The following is a 21,727-nucleotide window of genomic DNA, read 5'->3' as shown; positions in this document are numbered from 1 at the left end:
GCACTGGTGTCTTCCATGAGGCCCTTCTTTCCCAACACTGTTTCTTGCCTAAACTACTGCAGGACTCTCCAAGATGGCCTCCCCACTTCAATACAACCCAAACTTGCCACAGAAACATTTTTCTAGAAAGCTAATTTGATTAAGTTCCCCTCCTGTGGGTGCTTCTTAGAGCCTCCTCACTGGTTTTCAAGATCCCTGAATATGGCCCTATCTGAACCCTGCCCCCTCCCATGGCTTTTTTCCTAAGACATCCTGGTATATATAGGCTCCCCCAGTCCTCATCTAGACAGCTTGTAGACCAGCCTCGTGTCCTATCTAAACTGTCCAGCCCTGCATCAGGAAGAATGAAAGGCAAATGCCTGGTCTGGTGACAATAAAGCCCTCCCTAGGGAGGGCCTTGAGAATGCCTTAAGAAGGAGGTGTGGAGACAGATGTTTCTACAACCCAAGGCTACTGGGGAGTGCAAAAACTCAATAGTCCTCTAGAGATGGACCCAGGACAAGCTTCTCCCTCTGAGCCTCAGAAGGAACCACTCACTGACACCTTGACATGTAGCATCTGGTCTCCAGAACTGTGACAATCTTATATCAAGTTAAGTGGACCCTCAGGTGCCCAGAAGTTTGGTGGACATTATCCCTGACATACACAAGAAGGAGTTCTAGATGGGTTGACATTTGAATCAGTAGGTTCTCTTCCTCCTGTGGGTGGGTCACATTCAATCATCTGAAGGTCTGACTAGACCAAGAAAGCCAACCTTTCCTCTTGCAGGAGGTCCTCCTGACTGGCTACCTCGGGCATTGGTCATAGAACTTACATACCAGCTGTCCTGGCTCCCAGACCTTCAAACTTGGAACAGACCTATACACCTGCCTCTCCTGAGTCCCAAGCTTGTCCACTTCATCATGAGGGGAATCCTTGAACAAAAAAAAAAGTTGTGGAGAAGGTACACTCAACACAGGTGGCCAGAAAAGAGGCATGGCCATATCTCAGCCTCTACCTCAGACTGTCTGCATGCTGGCCTATGAGAAACCATGGTGAAGGACATCTCCAACCCTATCGCTCAGAATCCAGCTCAACACAGAACAAGGTAGGGCAAGCAAAGCTCCTGACTATCTGCTCCTGGTACCTGCATCCTCCCAAGGATTCTGGGGGATGTTTAAGTCCACACCATGTTTTTCCTAATGAACATGAAGAGCAACAAGTCACAGACAGGCTGAGCAGCTGCAGATACTGTATTTGCAGCCATCTGTCACAAGAGGGTGCTAGAAGACTCCTTCCACCACGGAGCTTTGTGTATCTCAATTACCCAAACCTCTGCCTTACCTCCCTAGAGGCTGGGCAAAGTCTGCATGCCTCTTCAGCTACACCAAAAGGAGCTGGCAGGCCTGGAGTCATAACCCCAGCCAAACAGAAGCTGTGTCTCTTTTTTTTTCTCCTTCCAAGGAAGGCAGGAACTGGGGAGTTGACTGCCAAGCAACCTGTCCTGGGAGGCTACAAGCCAGAGTTTCATAAGTAATAAGAGGAAGGTCCTAGAGAGATGGCTCAGCAATTAAGAGCACTGGCTACTCTTGTAGAGGGTATGGGTTCGATTCCTAGTACCCACATGGCAGCTGACAATCATCTGTAACTCTAGTCCCAGGGGATCCAGTGCCCTCTTCTGGCCACTGTGAGTACCAGGCACAAATATGGTGTGCTGTCTTAGAGTTCTTTGGGAATATGACCAGGAGTGGCATAACTGAGTATTGTGGAAGTTCTTTCTCTAGATTGTTTTTTATGAACCTGGATATTGATTTCTGTAGTGTGGGCACAGGTTTAAACTCCAACCAACAGTGAATGAGGGCTCCCCTTTCTTCACAAATATGGGACATAGACATAGACAAACATCTATACACATAAAATCAAATCAAAATAAATCTTTTTTAAGAAAAAGAAGTGAGAGGGAAGGAGATAACAAGGGTGCCCATTTTAAAAGAAGAAGAAAGTAAGAGAAAATAAATTTTAAAAGAGGATCTTGAAAGATGGCTCAGCAATCAAGAACACAAACTGCTCTTGCAGAGGACCCAAGTTTGGTTCTCAGCACCCATGTCAAGAAGTTCACAATTGCCTATAACTCCAGCACTAAGGATCTGGTACCTCTGACTTCTAAGGGTCCTGCACTCATGTACACACACCCCATACAGACACATATACACAGGTACCTCCTTAGTGCAGTAGGCATCAGCCCCAAATGAACACTCAGAGACTTATATTAATTATAATACTGTTGGCCCCTGGCTAGGGCTTCTTATTGGCTAGCTCTGTCTTAATTACTAAACCATTTCTATTAATCTAAGTATTTCTACATAGTCTTATCTTACCGGAGAATGCCTGATTCTCGAGACCTCTCTTCTTGGGATCACATGACAACTATTCCCTGCCTACATTTCCCAGAATCCTCCTTGTCTCCTAGTCCCACCTATCATCCGGCCTGGCCATCAGTGTTTTATTCATCAACCCATAAAACAAACATAAAAACAGAAAGACAACTCCCATCACATACACATAATTAAAAATAAAATACTTTCTAAAAGAATGAGGAAGTTCTGGCCAGCAAAATGGCTCAGTATGAAATGGCCCCTGATACCAAGGCTGACAACCTGAGTTCGATTCCCCAGTCCCCACATGGTGGAGGTGAGAACTGACTCCCATGAGTTGTCCTCTAACTTCCACACATAGTGTCACAGGCTTACACACACACACACACACACGTAATAATAAGAAAAGAAAGTTCTCCAAGGAGGCCACAGCAGGGTGCGAGGGGAGCTGCAACAGAGGGGAAACGGCAAGGCTATGGCTACAGTGGACCAGGCACCTAGAATGCACAAAGGCCTGGATCCCATCCCTGACACGCTGCAAGAACAAAACAAAGACAACATCCAAAGCCTGAATAAAATGCTGTCATCAGAAAAAAAAAAGTTTAAAAAAGAAGAACAAGAAAGAAAAATCATGGGTTTGTTGACAGACATGACGCCAGACCAGAAGCCCTAAATATCCCCAAGGGCCCTGCCAGGCTTTCTGCTTCCACCTAGCCTTACTCCTGTTGCAGGGCTTCAGCGCCCTTCTCTGCACAGCACGGCGATGAACTAGTAAGTTTCTAAGAGTCTTTGCACCAGGTAGCAGCATGGACATAAGTTTTTCAAGGGGCGCCCATGATTCTCACCAAGAGGAGACATTTCGGTGGCTCTCATCCGTCGGCCCCTCTCCCCCCATCCTGAAGAAGCACCCAGTGTGGGGCCAGCAGCGCCGCCCTGCTGAGGAAACACACGCACTCAGGCTCCTCCTCAGATGATATTTTTATTGATGGTGAGAGGGAAGGCGAGACTCCTCACTCATCATAGTCTCTCGCTAATGAGAACAGCAGAAGGAACGGAGCAGTCAAAATTAGGCCTGGATCCGCGCAGATTTGGGCACTGGAAGCAAGCGTGAAGGCTTCAAGGAGGAGGTGGGAGGGATAATGCAGAGTTCCAAATGGCCACCCTGCCACCACTCACAGACCAGTGGATCACTGTGAAGTTCAACATGGCACCTCCAGCTACAAAACCTGGCGAATCCAGGGAGGAGTGAGTTCAGATGCTGGCTGTCAGAGAAAGTAATAGTAGACACCTGTCTCCTGGAGACTGTTGTGAGCTGAGATGATGCCAGGAGTCCCTGACTTTGCACTGGAAGGATCCATTGCTCAGAGGAAATCCCAAGCATGCTGTATGTACTGCGTGTGTGTGTGTGTGTGTGTGTGTGTGTGTGTGTGTGTGTGTGTGAGAGAGAGAGAGAGAGAGTGTGTGTGTGTAGTAAGAGAATGTGAGTGTGTATTGTGAGTGTAAGTGTGTTTGAGTGTGTGAGTGTGAGTATATTCATATGTGAGTGTGTGTGAATGTATGTGTGTGAGTCTGAGTGTATGTGAGTGTGTAAGTGTGTAAGTGTGTGAGAGTGTATGAGTGCATGGAGAGAGTGTGTGAGTATAAGTATGCGAGTGTATGTGAGTGTGTGAGTGTATTGTATAAATGTGTATGAATGTGTGAGTGTGCAAGTATGCTCATATGTGTGTGTAAATGTATGTGTATGTGTGTATGCAAGTGTGTGTGTGTGTGTGTGTGTGTGTATGTGTGGTGGCTTCCCCCCAGGTTGGAGGGGACCAGTGCCATCTTGAATCAGAATTGTGACTGCTCCCATGAACCCTCACAAGACTGGAACTGTTAACATCTTGGGTGGTAAGGGACTCACAGGCTTTCAAGAAATCAAGGCCCCTCCCTTCCCTGAGGGAAAGAGTTGAATAGGTGAGACTCTTCAGTGGTACAACTACCCAGGGAACTTCCCCACCCGGTGGCTGCCTTTGAGTGCCCTGTGCTCTGTAAGTAACCTTAGCATGCTCACCAGACTACCAAGCTGGAATTGAACAGAATCCTCCCTTTAGTCCACCAGTGTCCTCTCTATTTGGGGTGAATAGGAATTACTTTATAGCACCCCAAGATATCTTGTGGCTATGGTTACTATAGGTAAGACACACCTAGCCCCTGACTCTCAGGCTCCTCCCACCCTACACTATAGCCAAGAACAATGGTCTTACAGGAAATTAAAGAAATTTTAATGGTACACACATGCAATCCCAGCACTTGGGAGGCAGAGGCAGATGGATCCACAGGTCAAGGATAACTTTGGCTCCATAACACTGTCTCAAGTTTAAAAAAAAAAAAAAAAAGAGCCAAGCTGTGTCCACCCACTGCCATTTGATGACATCAGACACCTGGGTGAGAGGGCTTCAAGGCTTGGCTCTAACCCCTGTATTGCAGTTCTGGCCTCTGCCACTTACAGCTGTGTGACCAACCCTGCTGTGCCAGCTGCATCCCATAATAGCTGGTCCTTTGTCAAGTGGAATTATGAGGCCCACCTTACCGTGGAAGAAGATAGTGAGGAGGGTTATGGGGATTACATTCCTCTGCTAAGCAAGCACCCTGCAAAGCCCAGAGCTGTTGTGTCAATTCAACATGACTGAGGCTGTCTAGACATTTCTCACAGGCAGGTGCCTTGGCCTATGACAAGAAAGCACTGGGCATGAATTTGTCCAGTTGCCATATCCCACCTACAACGATGGGCTCCCTAAAACTGTTCCTGGCAAACAGTTCTTTGCTTGAAGCCATCAGATGATGTCAACTGAGAAAAGTCCCTGTAAGGGGTGAGGATAGGCCAAGACAGGAAAATGTCCCCTCTGGTCCCCTTTGTGACTTCTGGGGCTGGACGCCAGTCCTGGCCCTGCCCTGCCTGCCTATGTCACTCTCAGCCTGACACTGCCCTCCAGCCTGAAGGACACTTGGCAGAAGACACGTAGCCATTTGAAGGATCTGTGAGTGCCCAATGGCGGGGAGGAAGAAACACACAATGATGGACATCAGGAGCACGGAAAGAGGAATCCAAGGACACAGGCAGATGTAGGGCCCTGCATGCCCCCCCCCCAAGGCACCTTGAGCAAGCCTGAAGCTGTTGGCTGGAACATCTTGCCTGTTTTGCTGGGGAAAAACTAAGCCTGACAACTTACACTCTTGACCCTGGGTTGTTTTCCACTGTGCTGTGAGTCAGTATATAAGCCTGCTCCTTCCCCTCAATAAATAGCATTCCCACCTTCCTGTTACATGAATGACCCGCGCTGTCTTGTCTCTTATTTAAATCTCTAGGCCTTTGCCTGATTAGTGGAACAGATTGTAGCACAGGCGCTACAGGTAGAACCAAAGGGCATATTACTGCCGCTCTTGGGACAAGGAGAGCTGAGCCCCGGAAGCCAACGGGACCACAGGTCAAATATCACAACAGATGCCCCGCTATATCCAGCAAGGAGGAACTTGGAGAAACAAGTGTCCACAAATCTTTCTTCTACCTGAGGTTCCTGGACCCACCTGTTGGCCTAATCAAGTGGAGAATACGGGTGAAGGAGCGAGCCATGGTGTATGTGCTCAGCCTTCAGGACACAGAGCACGGTAGATGCTGACAATGGAGACTGGCTGACTGTGATGAGATGAGTGATATCCCCCAGTAATGCCCATGTCCCCATCTCCAGAGCCTGCATATGGCTTATGTGGTACCACAAACACTGTGCAGGTATGGTCAAGGCAAGAGTCCAGAGCCCAAGGTGGAGACAGTTTTCTGAGATATCCAGGTAGGCTGAGCATCATCCCAAGCATCATCATAAGAGGGCGACCAAAAGGTCAGAGGCACAGAAATGGTAACAGAGGCGGGGGACACAGAGTCTGAAAGATGTTTACCTATTGGCTTGGAAGGGGAAAAGGGACAGGAGCTAAGAAACAGATGGGGTCTCTAGAAGCTAGAAAAGGAAAGACAGAGTCTCGCAGGAGAGTCTAGAGAAATGGCTAATCATTCTAGGAATTTCTGCCCTCAGACCAAGAAGGGATGATGTGTCATTTTCAACCACTGTGTATAGTACCTTGCTATAGGAACCCACATGATTCCCACAATCACTCTCTGATCTCTGGATCTTTGTCCACTCCAGCTAGTGCACAGGTCAAACAGCAGGTGACACCTGGCCCAAATGCCCTGACTAACCTGTATTGCTTCTAAGAGGGAGGGATCATGGCTGAGGAACCCACATGGGCCCTGCCTTGGCCTCTCCGACTGTGCCCATGCAAAGGCTACCGGTAAGCAGGTTTGCCTCGTTGTGTGAGTTCTGCTTTTTTTCTCCTTTCCTTTTTAATGCATTATTCCCAGCATGCATCAGCTGCTGAGAAGCCCAGAGCAGCACAAAATGTTCAGACAGAAGTCTGAAACCTGAGTGCTCATCTAGGTTTGAGTCTGGCCACTCTCTGAGCCTGTTTCCCAGACTGTACAAAGCTGGTGGGAACTAGGCTTTCCTGAGTCCCTACTTCTTCCAGTGATTTCTTTCTATGGTTCTAAGTATCCCCCTTGGCTGTGGCCACTCTGCAGGCATCGGGGTGATCACAGGGAGCATAGAATGGCATCAGACCTCCCAGGGACCTCAGGCTGCTTGTTGTCTGTGGCCCCTTGCTGAATAGATTCTGGGAAAGGAGCCTTCTGAAGACTACCTGTGAGATAAGTTCACCTCCCAACCCCCTCATCCAGAACCTCATAGGAAACTGCTTCTAGAGCACAGAAGGAAACCAGGCCAGCACCAGAGCCCTGGGTGGATAGCTGGTTGCATCTCTGCCACTTCCACATCACAATGTCTGCACAAGTGAGCTAAGTATAAGATGCAATGGCTTCAGAACAGGACTTCCAGGGTCCCTTCATCATCTCTGGGTATCAGTAACAAAGGTCTCTCTCTCTCCAGTGTACCTCCAACTGTAGTCCTTAGGCACTCAGGGCCACAGCTTTCTTGGTTCTTGGTCTTGTAAATGTCCTAGAGCATCAGAAGGGAAGATCCCCTCCTAGGAGGGCCATACAGGACCAATCAAGGCTCCGAGATGCCTTGAGGTATTAGTCATGCTAGGGAGCTGTGAACTGTATTCTGACAAGTAAGATGGGATCCTCTCTGTCTGCATAAGGAAAAGCAATGGAGGGGACAGCACACACAGAAAGGGACAGCATGCCGAGCAATCCCATGCATGCAATCCCATCACTTGGAAAGCAGAAGCAGGATGATGCAAAGTTCCAAGCCAGCCTGGGCTACACAGGGAGACCCTGCCTCAAAAACAACACCTGGAAAAGGGGAGAGAGGGTAGAAGAAAGGAGGAAGGAAAGAAAGGAGAGAAAGAGGGGGGAATGTGAGGTGAGGAGAGAAGAGGAAAGGGGGAAGTCTAGGGCCATCATTCCTGGCCCTTCAAAAATGTCATTTGCCAGGCTCCTCATCTGCTCAGAGCCACACAGGTGCTCTGGCAATGCGCACTATCCAGGGGGCTCCTGGGGCAGCACCGCTGGAGGAGGTGGGGAAGGTCCTTCTGCCCTCCCTCCCTGCTCCACATCTCAGGAGTCCGCAGCCTTGTGACACTCCTTCCTGTGCTTCAGCAGGTCACAATGTCCCTTCCTCTGTCCTCTCCTGCCTCGGGCTCCCTCCTCGCTATGGACACAGACGGTCTAGTAGACTTAGACCCAGGTCAATTACAAATGAGCTGCCTTCTCTCCTAGGCTAGGAGAGCTGGCCCTGAGATGGCAGGAGCATCCTAATTCTGGTGGCCTGGGGATCGAAGAATTGAGGGCTGCAATGAGAGCCCCCCACTAACACAGCCACGATCACATCAAGGGTGCTCATTGCTTTTCAGATTTTCCAGCCGACCTGAGTACCAAGCACAGACCTCGTTTGTTTATTGAGCTCACCGTGGATATTAACTACAGGCATAGAGGGAAGGAAAGTATACCCCATCCTTAAGGAGAGAGGAGCACAGAGGATGCTGGCACTATCCCTCTTCCAGGAGTCCCCAGAGCCACCAAGGTCAATGACATTCTGAGGGGTTCTATGTCTAGTGACTATAAAGTGTGGGGGGGTGAGAGCGAACAGAATTAGAAATCCCAAAATACAGCTGCCAAAACTCAGGAACAGGTAGGGAGAGCCCCTTTTGTAATCAGCCTTGATATAAGATACAGCAAGAGGCTTCGGTGGGGACAGAGGGAAAAAACAAACAAACAAAAAAACCTAACAAAAATAAAACTGGGCATAATGGAGAGGGTGAGGAGAGAATCAACAAAAACTAATTTTCATGAAAACATCAATATGATAGCGAAAACTGTGAACGCTGATTAAAAATAGCTCTTCACTTGGGACTGGAGAGAAGGTTCTTGCTGCTCTTCCAGAGGACCTGAGTTTGGTTCCCAGGTAGGGCATCTCAAAACCACCTGTAACTCTAGCTTCACAGGATCACAAGCCCTCCTCTGGCTTCCTTGGGTAACCCTTACACATGTGGCACACACATAGACACACAATACACACTTTTTAAAATATTTTAATTTAAAGCAAGGTTGATTACTACACCTGAGTTAAGGAATGGGGGCTAGCATGTGCCATTTATTAATTTGGGTTTTTTTAGGGGGTGACAGATGCTTTTGATTTTCATGGGCATCTATGACTTTGATCCCACAAAAAAATGTGTGTGTGTGTCTGTCTATTTATTTGTTACTGGAGATCAAACCCAGGGCTCCAGGATTGCTAAACAAGCTCTCTACCACTGAGCTATATCCCCAGCCTTCAGAAATTAGTCTTAATATGATTCAATATGAGTATGTGCTAAAAAGTGACATCCAAGTCCTGGTTCATTGAACCAGGGGTGCTCAGGCCATATGTGCTTGTTTGTACACAGCCATAGGCTGTGGGACCTCAGGGAAGTCACTGATAGCCTCATGGCAGCCAAGTGGAGCAGTGTGAGCGCCCTCAGCCCAGAGTTTCAGCAGGCAGCTCCTACCCCACCAAACCCAACCCAGCCCAGCCACCACCACCACCGCCCCCTCACCCAACACCCAGCCCAGCCCAGCCCAGCCTAGCCCAGCATGCTCCGGCAGCGCTGCCTCTCCTCCTCCTGTTTGTCTGCCAGGCGGCTCTCCAGCTGCCTCAGTTCCCTGAGCACTGCCTTGCGCATGGAAGGCTCCAGCTCCAGCACTTTCTTGAGGTCTGCCTTGGCCTCCTCAGCATTCCACACCTCTGCGTGAGCACGTGCGCGCACATAGTAGGCCTTCACGATCCCTGCGGGGAAGAATGAGCTGCACCCACCCAGCCAGCCCCAGAGAGCTCTGACATCAGACCTCCTGATCTCGGTTTCTTCCAAGTCCTATAACCAATTTCACTTTCAGAACTCTTGTATTGTTCCCTCTGAGGACCCAAGCTTTGTCCCCATCAGACATGGTCCTTGTACCAGACCAATCTGGGTGACTGTGGGACTCAGTGTGATAAGGAACATGGAGTACTTAGCGCCAGAAGCGTGTGCTGTTATGCTTAGTGTTAGTCAAAAGCCTTCTCAAATACTGCCAGAGATTGGCTTCCAGTGTTGATTTCATATTTTTCTCTAGATTGCTGGCCTCCTTTCAAAGCCTGGCTACTACTCCCAAATTCATGGAATACATAGCCACATGCACATTTGCAAAGCCTAAAAATGAGTAAGATTTTAAAACCACCTCTCCAAAGCCAATGGTGGTGCATGCCTGTAAAGCCCAGATCTCTGAAGGCTGAGGCAGGAGGATCACAAGTTCCAAGTGAGCCTTGGCAAGATAGCCAGCCTCAGTCTGAAACAAACACCTCCCACAACAAATATCACCCACCCAGAAGCACCTACGATGCAGTTGCAGGCTTGGGGAAGTCAAATGGGTGAAGACAAGCTTCCATGCCTCACACCATGGGAAAGGGCCACTGAGGCCTTCCTTTGCAAGTGGCTGAGCCCTGGATGCCTGTATCTCCCCAACCCCCACCCCATCTTCACCACCCTCAGTCCCACTCCTACTCCATCACCCCAGCCAGGGCTGCACCTGGGTGGTGTCGTAGGATGTCGCTGGTATGCTCCAACACCTCATAGTACTCCTCCCTCTTCAGCAGGCACTGGCAGTAGTTGAGGATCAGGGTGTTGATCATTTTCTCCAGCTTCAGCCACTCAACCTCCCAAGGCTTCTCCTGCGGGGGCAGAAGCTCAGCTACCAGCTGGTTAAGGCTCATCCCAGCCCACCCAGGCAGAGATAGTTCCTGACCTTAGTCTGAAGATTCCTCAGGCACACGATGGCCTCCTGGTACTTAGTGGCAGCCTGATCATAGCGACCCAGCTTGTAGAGCCTGTTGCCTTCCCCATGCAGGAGAGGCACTGCCTGCATCTTCTCCTCATTATTCAGATTCCACGTCTCCCTCTGGTACTCATTTGGGGCCTCCACCTAGCCCAGGAAACACAGCTTAGCCAGGCGAGGACCAGGCAAGATGACCCCAGCAGCCTTCCGAAGTGGTTTGCCCTATGCCACAATGAGGCAACCACACCAGAGTCAGGCATGCTGGGTAAGACGCTGAGAACAGAGCACAGAAGCAAAAAGACCCAGCCCTGCCCTAAGCAAGCCAGTGCCTTCAGGTAAATCATGAAAAGGGTCCTTTCTAGGAAAAGTTTATTTCCAATAGTTGGAAAATTGTCATTAGTACTCACTGTGTTAGAACAAGACACTTCTATTGCCATCTGGTGGGAATTTGTCATTATAATAACACAAGCATGTAATTTCTACAAAGAGCATCTTTGCTCAACACAACTGTTCTTTTTTAGTTTTACTTCCCCATGCAGCCTTCAGGTTGAGCCTCGGCCTTGGTGATAAGCTGAGTCTGACCTGGCCTCAACCTTGAGCCTGGCTCTTTTAACTCCATGCTCTCTTACCGTGCCAGACCCAAGTCCAAACCCACAAATCATAGAAACCAAGGAAGAGGCTGCAACCCTATCTAAATCTTGCAGAAATGGAAGCAGATAACCAATTAAATAAAAATGCTTCAAAAGTTAAACCCCATTTTTCAGACATTGGTTCCAAGTGAGCTTTTTCGGGGGCAGGCGGTTTGCAACTTTCAATTCTGCTGGGGTCCCTGAGCAGCCTCTTGTTTCCTAGAGAAGCAAGTGAAGTGGGCATGGGGTTGGGGGCCTACAGGATCCCTCCTGACCTGGGCCAGCCCCTCCCACACCTGGCTCCCACCTGCAGCAGCTCAATCAGGAAGATGAGAGGCTGTGGTTCTTTCTGCAGTTCATCCAGGTCCTCGTAGCCCAGAGTATGGTACGCAAACATGTTGGCCAGCCCACACGTGTGCACATGCCAGCCTGTGGGGTCCTTGCCCTCAGCCACCTGTCGTAGACTGCGGGACAACATAGGGTAGACCCCTGTGTGCTGTAGGAGAAATGAAGGGGTAGTGTCTTATCTGTCTGTTTAGACCTATCCAGGCCACACCCAACCCGTGCTGTACCCTTCTCAATTATGCTGCCGTCCCAGGACACCCACCAGAACAACTGTATGTCACAGTGTGCCACCAACTGCTTTATAGTTGGCACCTCTAATCCTAAAGCCCATCCTGCCCAAGAGTCACTGTGAATAGCCCTGTGCTACAGATGAAGAGACAGGAGCCCAAAGAGGTTAACCAGCTTGCTCAAAGCTACACAGTCAGGCATGACACAGGCAGGACATGAACCTGCCTCCCCAAACTGTGTTTTAGCCGTGAACTGCCCCTTTATAGCCTTGTGGTCAGCACAGCACATTTCTTTCCCCTCAAGCCCAGGGCTCCCAGGGTACAGCTGTGAAAGGAGCAGGGTTCCAGATCTGAGAGAGCCATCAAATGTGACTATACTAATGTGTGTCTGGTCTGATCCAGCTGCATCCAGCATGGAGGTGGCCCTTGGGATTCACCAAGGTCCACTCCATCCTAGGTCTCAGCTTTCTGATAGGGCCTCAGAGCCCATCTCCAAAAAAGTGAAGTGGCCCAGTTCAGACTCCTACAAAAGAATTCCAGTGGAAAGGATGAATGCTGAAAGCTGAAGGTCACCCCCACTGGGCTGGATCAGCCCAAGATGCCCTGGGCTGACTCCTGCGAGGCACAGCCAGATGGCAGGTGTCTGAAGGATTAAGGCTAGAATAAGGGAGGGAACACCCACCTCCCACCAACTTGCTTTGGGGAGAAACACATTAAGGCCATTTAAGCAACACCTCAGGAAAAGGCTATAGTCTGCTAGACACCTGCCAACCTGGCAGGTCTGGTGCCCAAGCCCATGCCTAGGGTTATAGAATGACATCACGGGCAGAAGGAACCAAGGTTGAGGACAAGGCAGGTCTTCATTCTCCTAGCACCAAGTTTGAGACAGGGAAGGGTCCAGGAGCCCTCCTACCAGGTGATAGGCTGCAGGAACAGCCATTGTCACCCATGGGCTCTAGACATCTGAGCACTCAAACAATCAGAGAGTCCATCACCATGGTTTCCTCTTTGTTCTGAGGCCAGAGCCGGGTGCAGGCCAAGGCCTTGTCTGGACTGAAAGCTGCCACCTGCAGTGACACAGACTCCAACCACTGAATCCCAGCTTGAGTCCACCTGTCCTTCACAGTGTGTTGAACTTTGGAGGGGTGGGTAAGGAATCTGGTGTTTTAATTAATTGCCAGTGTTTAAACACAGAGAGAACTAGCAGAGAGTAATACAGAGCTGTCCAGAGCCCAAGTGTCCTGCCACTGCTAGCCCATCCCCTTCCATGGACTTGGAACAGCTGCCCCTGCCCATTGGGCAACCAGGGAAACAGCTGGTGTTTGTTTCTCAGGCCTCACAAGACTGAGCACCAACAACAAGCCCTAGATGAAGACAGGCCCTTGGAGGCAGACAAAGGGCCAGAAGCTCTCGCCCATCCTGCCCCTCTGTACTGGGGGAGAGAGGGAAGCATCACCTCTCCTGTTCCTGCAAAGATCTAACTTGAAGGTAACCAAGCAAGGGTAATCCAGGAAGAGTGCAGGGCAGGGATTGTCACACAACAGCTGCCTAATTAGGCCTTAATTGGACCTGAGATTCCTGGCTAGAGGCTGAGTCTGTCTAGAACTCTGATTCTTGAGTAGAGACAGCCCACAGAGAACGGGCTAACTAAATGTAGTTACACATGCACTACCTAGGCCAGGTATTTTAGTTAGGTTTCTATGGCTGTGATAAAACACCATGACCAAAAGCAACTTGAGGCAGATAGGGTTAATTTCAGCTTACAGGTCCACATCGCAGGCCATCATCAAAGTAGTCAGGGCAGGGACCTGGAGACAGGAGCGGATGCAGAAGCCATGGGGATGCTGCTTACTGGTTTGCTCCTTGTGGCTTGCTCAACCTGCTTTCTTACAGCACCCAAGAACACCAGCCACAATGGTTAGGTCCTGCCAAAACAATTATCAGTCATGCAAAGGCCCCCACAGGCTTCCTCACAGGACAGTATGGGGGGGTGTCTCCACAGTTGAGGTTCCCTCTTCCAAAATGGCTCTAGCTTGTGTCAAGTTGACACTCACTCGTGTGAGCTCTTACTCATCCTTCGAGATGCAACTCAATGTCACCTTCTTGAAGAACTTCCTCCAAGACTCTGAAGCACTTAGCTGCCCTTTTTGTGACCCCAGAGCACTCTGCCCTTGTCCTCTATGGCATGCCCTGGTTGCCTGGCACCCTATAAAGAAGAGCTAAGTGTCTTCTCTTCCAGAATTCAGTTCTTCCAGGCCTGGAGACTACCTGTATCATTCCTAACACAGAAAGGAAGAAGGAAAAAGAAAGCACAGGTAGATAAGAGGAAATGAAGTAAGATATACCATATATACATATGCTATAGATGGAGTGGTGAAAATGTGGGTTGTGGGTACTAGGGAGATGGTACATTGGAGAAAGTGATTGCTGCACCAGTGTGAGGTGGTGCATCTATAGTCCCAGCGGTCCCACAGGCAGATGATAAGCAGAGACGGAAGAATCCCTGGAAGTTCACAGGCCCATTAGCCTAGTAAACTCAGCAGTGAACAACAAGAGACTCTGTCTCTAACAAAGAGGAAGGTGAGGATGACCATCCAAGAATGCTCATGCACAGACACACAGACAGAAACAAAAACAAAAAGCCTTGATTTTTGAATGAACATTAAATTGAAACCTGGTCAGATGTATGGATGGATGAATGGAAGGATGAGCAGAGGTTGAGTGGATAAATTCATGGAGCTGGAGCTGTGGAAGGCTTACTGATAACAGACTGGACTGTGGCTGAACACTGGTTGAAGAGAAGTATGAATAAACTGATGCCTGGGTAAGTGGGTGAGTAGATAGATATATAGATGGATAAAGTATGGCTGGATAAATGGACAAGTGACTCATATGCACATACATGAAAGCTATGAGCATTGGGAAAACCAATAGTCACTATGTTCTAAAACTTACCAACCTATAAGATGCACATCATATGATTGCTGAAGTGACCAGAAGACCACAGGGTCACATGGGACAGCTCCTGGAGGGAGCAGCAGCTGGTGGCTTCGCACAACAAATCAATCAATGGATTAAGAGCATGCAGCCTAGCATGTTAGCATATATGCACCCTGAAGAGGTGTGTGAGGGGGACCTCTTGGTGGTGACAAAACCTTGTAGACATAAAGCCTGAAGCAGATACACAGGGGTCTCACAGGCTCAGGGATGCCTCACTGAAAGCAAAGGCAAGAAGGGTGGTTCTAAACCAACATAACACAGAGTAAGCCAAATGGATGAAATCGCAAACTGACAGAAACACATTTTTTTAAGTTAAAGGACATTAAGATTAAAGTAGTAACAAAGGAACTGTTGCAAAGAAAAGATGCTGGGCTCTCATATGCTGAGGAACATAAAGGACTAATGTGTTGCACGGCATCCCCTAGTGGTAGACTGTGGCACTGCAGTCTGGCTCTGTTAAAAGGCGCATGTACCCAACAAGGTTAAGATTCCCACTTGGATCCTGTTTGAACTTGTTTGAACAAGAGCAGGTTACTTCTTCTCTCAGAATAGTACTCAGAGTAAGGCTCCTCAGTAAAATGGAGGAGTTAATCTTCAACTTCCTTCTAGCTCAAAATAACAGCTTCTCCATTTAATCACCTTATGCGCACTATGACTTCTGCTCTTTGATATCGTATCCTGCGAGTCCCAAAACAGCCCCGAACATGTCATTTGTTCATTTACAGATGAGGAGACAGAGTGGCAAGAAGAGAGTCTCCCCAGGTCAGTCCGCACTAATAGAATACATCTCAAAAGCAATCTGTCTCTCTACCAAACTGCTCTCTCAAAAAGGTCATTAGCTCCCCGTGAAATAAAGAGGATCTATCCACCATCCACTGTGAAGATCCAGAGGGAGCCTTGTGATGGACAGTTCTGCCATTCAACACCTGAACTCACCCATCAATCTCAGTCTTGCATGAGATAGGCAGGCAGGGTGTGGCCCTCCTTGAGAAGTTCACAGAGCTATCCATGACTTTAAAACAAAGTCTGTGGGGTAGGACTCTGTTGCTGGGGCACTTGCCTGCCATGCACAAACCCCCGAGTTTGATCCCTAGTGCTACATAAGCCAGATGTGGTGGTACACACTTGTAGTCCTCAAACCTCGGTGGTAGAGGCAGGAGGACCAGAAGTCCAGGTCATCCTCAGCTACACAGGGAGTTCGTGGCCAGCCTGGGCTACATGAAACCTTGTACATAAAAAAAAAAAAAAAAAAAGGAGAGGAATAAGGAAGAACTAGAATCCTTTCAAACCTTTGGACAAAAAAAGCTCACTTGTCAAAAATACAAGAAGTAAAGGAACATGTCAGACAATTACATTCAGAAGCAACCAGCAGTATCCAAACGGGCATCTCTCTGGAACTGCTAACTCAGTTCCCTCTATGTCCCAAAGGGGCCAGGAGACCCAGGGAGAAAGGAGACACAGAGCCACGCTGGTAAAGCCTAACACACTGGCTTTGCTTGGGTCCTGCCTGAACACATAAATGCCACTCATTTATAAAGAATAAGTGAGTGTTGGAGGGATGGCTCGGCATTTAAGGGCATTTGTTGTTCTTTCAGAGAGTGGAGTTCAGTTCCCAGTATGCATGCCAGGCAGCTCACAACCATCCGCAACTGCAACTCCAGCTCAGGGCGTGGCGGGGGGCGGGGGGCGGGGGGTGGGGGTGGGGGTGTCCAACACCTGCTTCTGTACTCTTTGGGCACCTGCACTCATGTGAACAGATCCACACAGATACACAAATGCACAAGCACACTTTAAAATAAAAATAAAGTTTTTAAAAGGGAATAAACAAGATGGTCAGAGAATTCCTGTGTCAGGCAACTAGAGAACATGAAGGGGGTGTTTGGGTTTTCTGAAGATTTAATAATGTGTTTTCCAAATGTCCAGTGGTTTTAGAATCACAAAAATCTAGTGTTCCCAGACGAATTGCCACAATGTCTGGAATTTGCCCATGGGAGATGAGAAAGGAAAGTCCCCTGGAGGGAAGAGGACACAAGACAGAGTGGTGGGTTTGAAAGTTTCTCTAAGAAACACTTGTCTCTCCAAAGCAAAGATCAAGAAGTCATAAAGATGGAACTGAGTCACAGAGTTGGTAGAAATGGGGGAGGACAAAAGAGCCCAGTGGCCACCAAATCTCCAGGATCTGCAATGCGGAGCAAAAGGGAAGGACCAGGGAGGCCCCCTCCTCCCAAGCAAGGCCATGTGCTCTCAAAGCCCTCCAGCCAACCACTCGCCCCATGTCATTCCTAGGCCTGCTTTGTCTGAAGGGCTGGGCACCATGCTTGTAAAGGCAGAGAAATGGGTATTCAGGGTATACCTACAGAGGCTTGTTTTGCCCTAACTTTCCTGAACCTTGACAGTTCTGGGAAGAGTGGGGGTGGGGAGGGCCATGGGGGAAAGAGCCATGGGGCCTACTTACAATGGTGTCGCACCAGAACTCAGCAACTTCACCAAGACGCATGGATGTCAGCAGCGCCTCCCACACCTCCAGCTTGAACATGTTGCCAATGATGATGCTCATGGGTTGGCCCACCTGCCTGCTGTCATCAATCACTGTGTGTTCCTCATCACACTTCATGGTTCGGAAATGAAAGGTCACCTAGTTCCCAGAACAGAGGGCCCTGAATTCCAGTGGCAGCCACCCAATCACCACAGGCTCCTAGGGCTGTCCTCTCTGTCAGTTCACCCACACCTGACAAACTAAGGTGCCTCGGGCACATACCCCAATACCTGCAAGTCCTCACAAGGAACTCATTCCTTTCCAGCATACTCCATGCCCATTTATCACAGCCCAGCATCAAGAATTCCTTCCCCAATATATTCAAATGTTCATCCACACCTGGAGACCCATCAAACACAAGGGGACAAACGTCACAACTCCTGAGATTCCCTCCTACTCACTTGACATTTTGGAGCTCTGGAAAATTCCCCCAAATCCCTCCTTTTAGCCCACACTAAAGTTACCCTGAAAACTATTTTTAAAAAGTCTGAGCCTGATTATAAACTCCAAAGCAGGCAGCCTAGGTGGGCAATTCAAGAAAAGACCTGCCTGGCTGGATTAGGGAAGAGCCAAAAGCTATTTGCGATACCCTGGGGGAAGGATACTCACTCTGGAGCCAGTGATAAATTTAGGGAGTTCTCCTATTCCCCCGTGCAGAATGGTCTTCTTGACGCCCTCCACATTGAGGAGTAGAGAGACATCCATGCTGCAGGTATGGGAGAGGCTTGCACAGGCCTAGATAATCCTACCAAAGCAGGGATCAGTCCTGTGGCTGACCTGTGGTTAGAGGCCAGTGCGGGAATAGATAATCCCAACAGAGGAGAGGACAGTTAAGCAGCTGACACACACGGAGGACTTCCCGGCAGGGAGGGGGAGTCAGAAGGAAGGTATGTCTTCGGCCACTACAAACTCGTGGACTGCCATGTTACTCGGGATTCCTCAGTAGACCCAAATCCCCTGTCTGACACCCACAATGACTACATCAGGCTTTACTTTGGTTCCAACTCAACAAAAGAGGTCAGAGGATGTTTCTGTGAGGAGCAAGTGGAGAAGGAAGGCAGCAGGAGAGGCCTGGGGCCATCCGAGGAGGAAAGTAGTGGAGGCCAGAAGTAACCATTGCCCCTCCTGTGCCTGCAGTGCTGAGCTTGCCCAGCCTCTGTCTCTTAAAACTTCTATAGTCCTCCAGGGAGCTGGGAGAAGCGGACAGAGGGCAGCCCCTGGGTTCTGGCTTTAAAGTAACTAAGAAAGGTCAGAACAGTTCTGGGGGAAATTAAGGTGTTCCTAGCACTGAGCTTCTGCCTTCACTCTGACTGGACCTCAGTCTTAGGTCCTGTGAGGCAAAGCTTATTAAGAACCCCAGGGGCCCCTTTGGGGGGTCTAGAAGAAAAAAAAAAAAAATTAATGTGAAGGCTTGGTGTTTGGCGCCACCTTGTGGCCATCTTAAATTCTCATGCTTCTCTCCAGTCTTAAAGCCGATAAAAGAGCACACAAAACCAGTCTCTTGTGGATGTTGACTTGTGACCAAGAAAGACAACACTGACCTCGCCACAGTCACAGACATTATAACTTGGCTAGGAGCTTTCTACATCAAAGTTAATGTCCTTGTAGCCTTGGGTGTCTCCCACTCCACCCTTCCTCGATCCCCTTCTCCAGGAAAGCCAGGGTCTAGGGCTCCCTATATCCAGCATCCTCAAAAGTCTTGATTTCCATGAAGACTCCTTGCCTTAAAGGACCACAAACCTAGGCCAACTGTCCAGATACAGAGTATGAAACTTGGAATTCTAGAAAGCACCAGCTGCCCAACTCAGGGTTGCTTCCATCCCAGTCTTGGGGAGCAGGTAAGACTGAAGGTGTAGAGGCTTTTCCTCTTCTCTTCCATCTTTCTCCAGCCACCCGGCATCCTAGAGGGGCATGTGTGCTGAGGGGATAGAACAGATAGTCAAATGTGATTGCCATGACCATGAAGTGGGCCGAGAACATAGGCCAGGGCCAGGCACTGACTCCGAGCTCCCTGCAGTATTCTCCCCTGACATGGAGGATGACCCTGCGTGTTGCTTTATAATGACTCCTCATTATAGTACACTTTCTCCTTGGGACATTTCCCTATCCTGATCAAATGCACAATGGGAGAAAGGGACTTGGTCATGCTCCATTTCACACTTGACACTGCTGCTGTTTCCACATCTTCCTTTGCAGAGAGTCAAAAGACAAGCAGCAAAGGGAAGAGGCAAGGACATTCTAGGGTGCAGGCTTCGTTGCTGATGTGGATGCCCCATCGTCTACTCAGGCCAGTCTCCAATCTGTTCAAAGCCTTAATTGGACTACAGTCCTGGTCACATGCTCCTCTCTTCAAAACCAGCTGACTTCCCACCCCAGACCTATTCTAAGCTCCTGCCCTAACCTGGGCCTTTGCTCCTGCCCACCCCATCCCACCCCAGGCCATACCCTCTGCTTCTCTCTGCCTTAGTCCAGTCAGTCCTGGAATGTGGAAAGCTCTCTGACGTCACTCTCCACCCAGCGACTCAGCTAGAATGTCACATATTTGGGAGTCACCCAACCTCCAACCCCAGTAAGGTCCCTGTGCCCCCTTCACTTCCCATGGCCCCTGGCTCCTCATGTCCATAGCATTCAGCACATAGTTTTTCCTATGAGATGTGATAAATTCAGGGGTGGAGATAACTTGTGAAAGCTTTGGGCTGGAGAGGAAGCTGTGAGACAGGGGACTGCTGAAGCATTCCTCCTCTACCTCCCTCCTCAGCGGGGAGGGGGGAGTGAGGGGTGGGGGAGGGGGAGCTGAGCCCCACTTGTGCTATTTGCTACGTTGTCATCCTCCAATGGAGCAGGAGACCCCCGCACCCACCCACCACTCATCAAAGAGCTTCGCCTGTGTGGAGCCACCCCACCCCCAGCCTCTCTCCGTGCAAGGCTGAAGGGAGCAGCTTCCCATTCAGAAGAAAATACTTCTTCTGCCTTCTTTCGTTGCCATGGAGACTTCCCTTCATTAACCTGGTCTGCCAGTTGTGGCAAAAGGGGTGAGAGCTGCCAGCATTGAGAATACTCACTACACACATGCATGCATGCACGCACTCCAGATGCTCAGCAAGGATGTGTGACCCAAAGACAGGAACACAGAGCTTGAAGGCAGAGACCCAGGATCTGGCCCGTCTGAATCTCCAGCTTCGTCGTCGGTAATGAGAATAAAAATAGACCCGACTTCCTAGAGCTGCATCGAGAACTAAGAAGGAAGCATGTAGATACACTTAGCTGAGTGTCTGACACGTGGTACGGGCTCAGAAAATATAAGCTATTATTATGAATGCCTTGACATGCCAGGCGCTGGGGCAGGTGCTGGGGAGATAAATGTGGCGAAACACTATTCGAGAGACCCACTTCCCAGTGTTCCATCTTCACTGAGACATTCCCTCGCTTCCGACTCTGCCTTCTTAGGAACCACATCTCTCTCTCCCTCCTTCATTGCATGTATGTTTGTGGTCACAAACACAAGTGGCATAAGCAGGTTGAGATTCCTGGTAAACAGTCCCATGGAGGAGAGGCTGGAGGACAAAGGCAACAAGCGCACCACAGCCTATATCCATTGCTCACTGGGGTGCAATAAAGCCTCTCGGCACATCAGGAAGTCACAAGCCATGTTCTGAAGAGTTATGTGGGATTGCATATGTGTGTGTCAGCTTTCTTACCAAGAGTGGCCTTGAACATGGTATGCCTTGTGCAAAAATCACAAACACACACTGGCAAAGACATGTGCCTACAAACACATAAATGCAAGCTTATGCCTCAGCCAGCTCATTCCCTGGATCTCAGGTTTAGATAACTTGTGGTTAGTTCTCTGCCTGATTACTGGAGATTAGATGTAGAACTACTCATCTCTCTAGACATGCTGAACTTGAGTCCCATGGAAGTAAGAAATTGACATTCTCAGCCTATTTTTAGAAGAGTTTAATAAGTCACAAGTTCCCACTTATTAGATTAGAGAGACCTTTAAGGGGGGGTGGGAAAACCAGGGTGACTCCAACATGGGTGTGTTGGCTCTAGGTAACCAGCAGGAGGTGATAGGACCCAGGAGACTGCTGGTTTCAAGAGTCAGGGGAGAGATCCAGGCTGGGGAAGGGGATGTGAGGGCTGAGGAGCAGCAGTGAGGGAGATCAACCTTGGTCCACAGAGACCCTGCTCCTGCGTAGATGGCATCTGGATCCTTCAACCTGCTGCACATTCGCACTGAGTGAAATTTGGCCAGCCTAAACTCTCTACCAGCGCCACCTTGTAGAGCAGTGTGGCACTGG

General features: G+C 49.3%; 1 protein-coding gene across 1 annotated transcript; it reads right to left on the bottom strand.

The window, feature by feature from the left end:
• Window positions 1–9,464: 9,464 nt before the first annotated feature.
• Window positions 9,465–18,131, bottom strand: Aipl1 (aryl hydrocarbon receptor interacting protein like 1). Its single transcript, XM_051181503.1, has 6 exons — window positions 18,036–18,131; window positions 17,346–17,525; window positions 11,626–11,814; window positions 10,660–10,836; window positions 10,444–10,585; window positions 9,465–9,667 (listed from the first exon to the last, which is right to left on the bottom strand). The coding sequence occupies exons 1-6, from the start codon at window positions 18,129–18,131 to the stop codon at window positions 9,465–9,467; spliced, it is 987 nt and encodes a 328-aa protein (XP_051037460.1).
• Between the last annotated feature and the right edge of the window lie 3,596 nt (window positions 18,132–21,727).

The sequence above is a fragment of the Phodopus roborovskii genome, unplaced genomic scaffold (genome assembly GCF_943737965.1).
Source record: "Phodopus roborovskii unplaced genomic scaffold, PHOROB, whole genome shotgun sequence".
Taxonomy (NCBI): domain Eukaryota; kingdom Metazoa; phylum Chordata; class Mammalia; order Rodentia; family Cricetidae; genus Phodopus; species Phodopus roborovskii.
This window is presented reverse-complemented; position numbering and strand designations above follow the sequence as displayed.

Bases quoted from the DNA above. Each gene is read 5' to 3' on its own strand.
- Aipl1 (XM_051181503.1), bottom strand. From the start codon at position 18,131: ATGGATGTCTCTCTACTCCTCAATGTGGAGGGCGTCAAGAAGACCATT. The intron at 11,815-17,345 runs GTAAGTAGGCCC...TTTCTCCTACAG, and splicing joins AGTTCTGGTGCGACACCATT to CACACAGGGGTCTACCCTAT. The intron at 9,668-10,443 runs GTGCAGCCCTGG...TCTTCCCCGCAG, and splicing joins CATCCTACGACACCACCCAG to GGATCGTGAAGGCCTACTAT.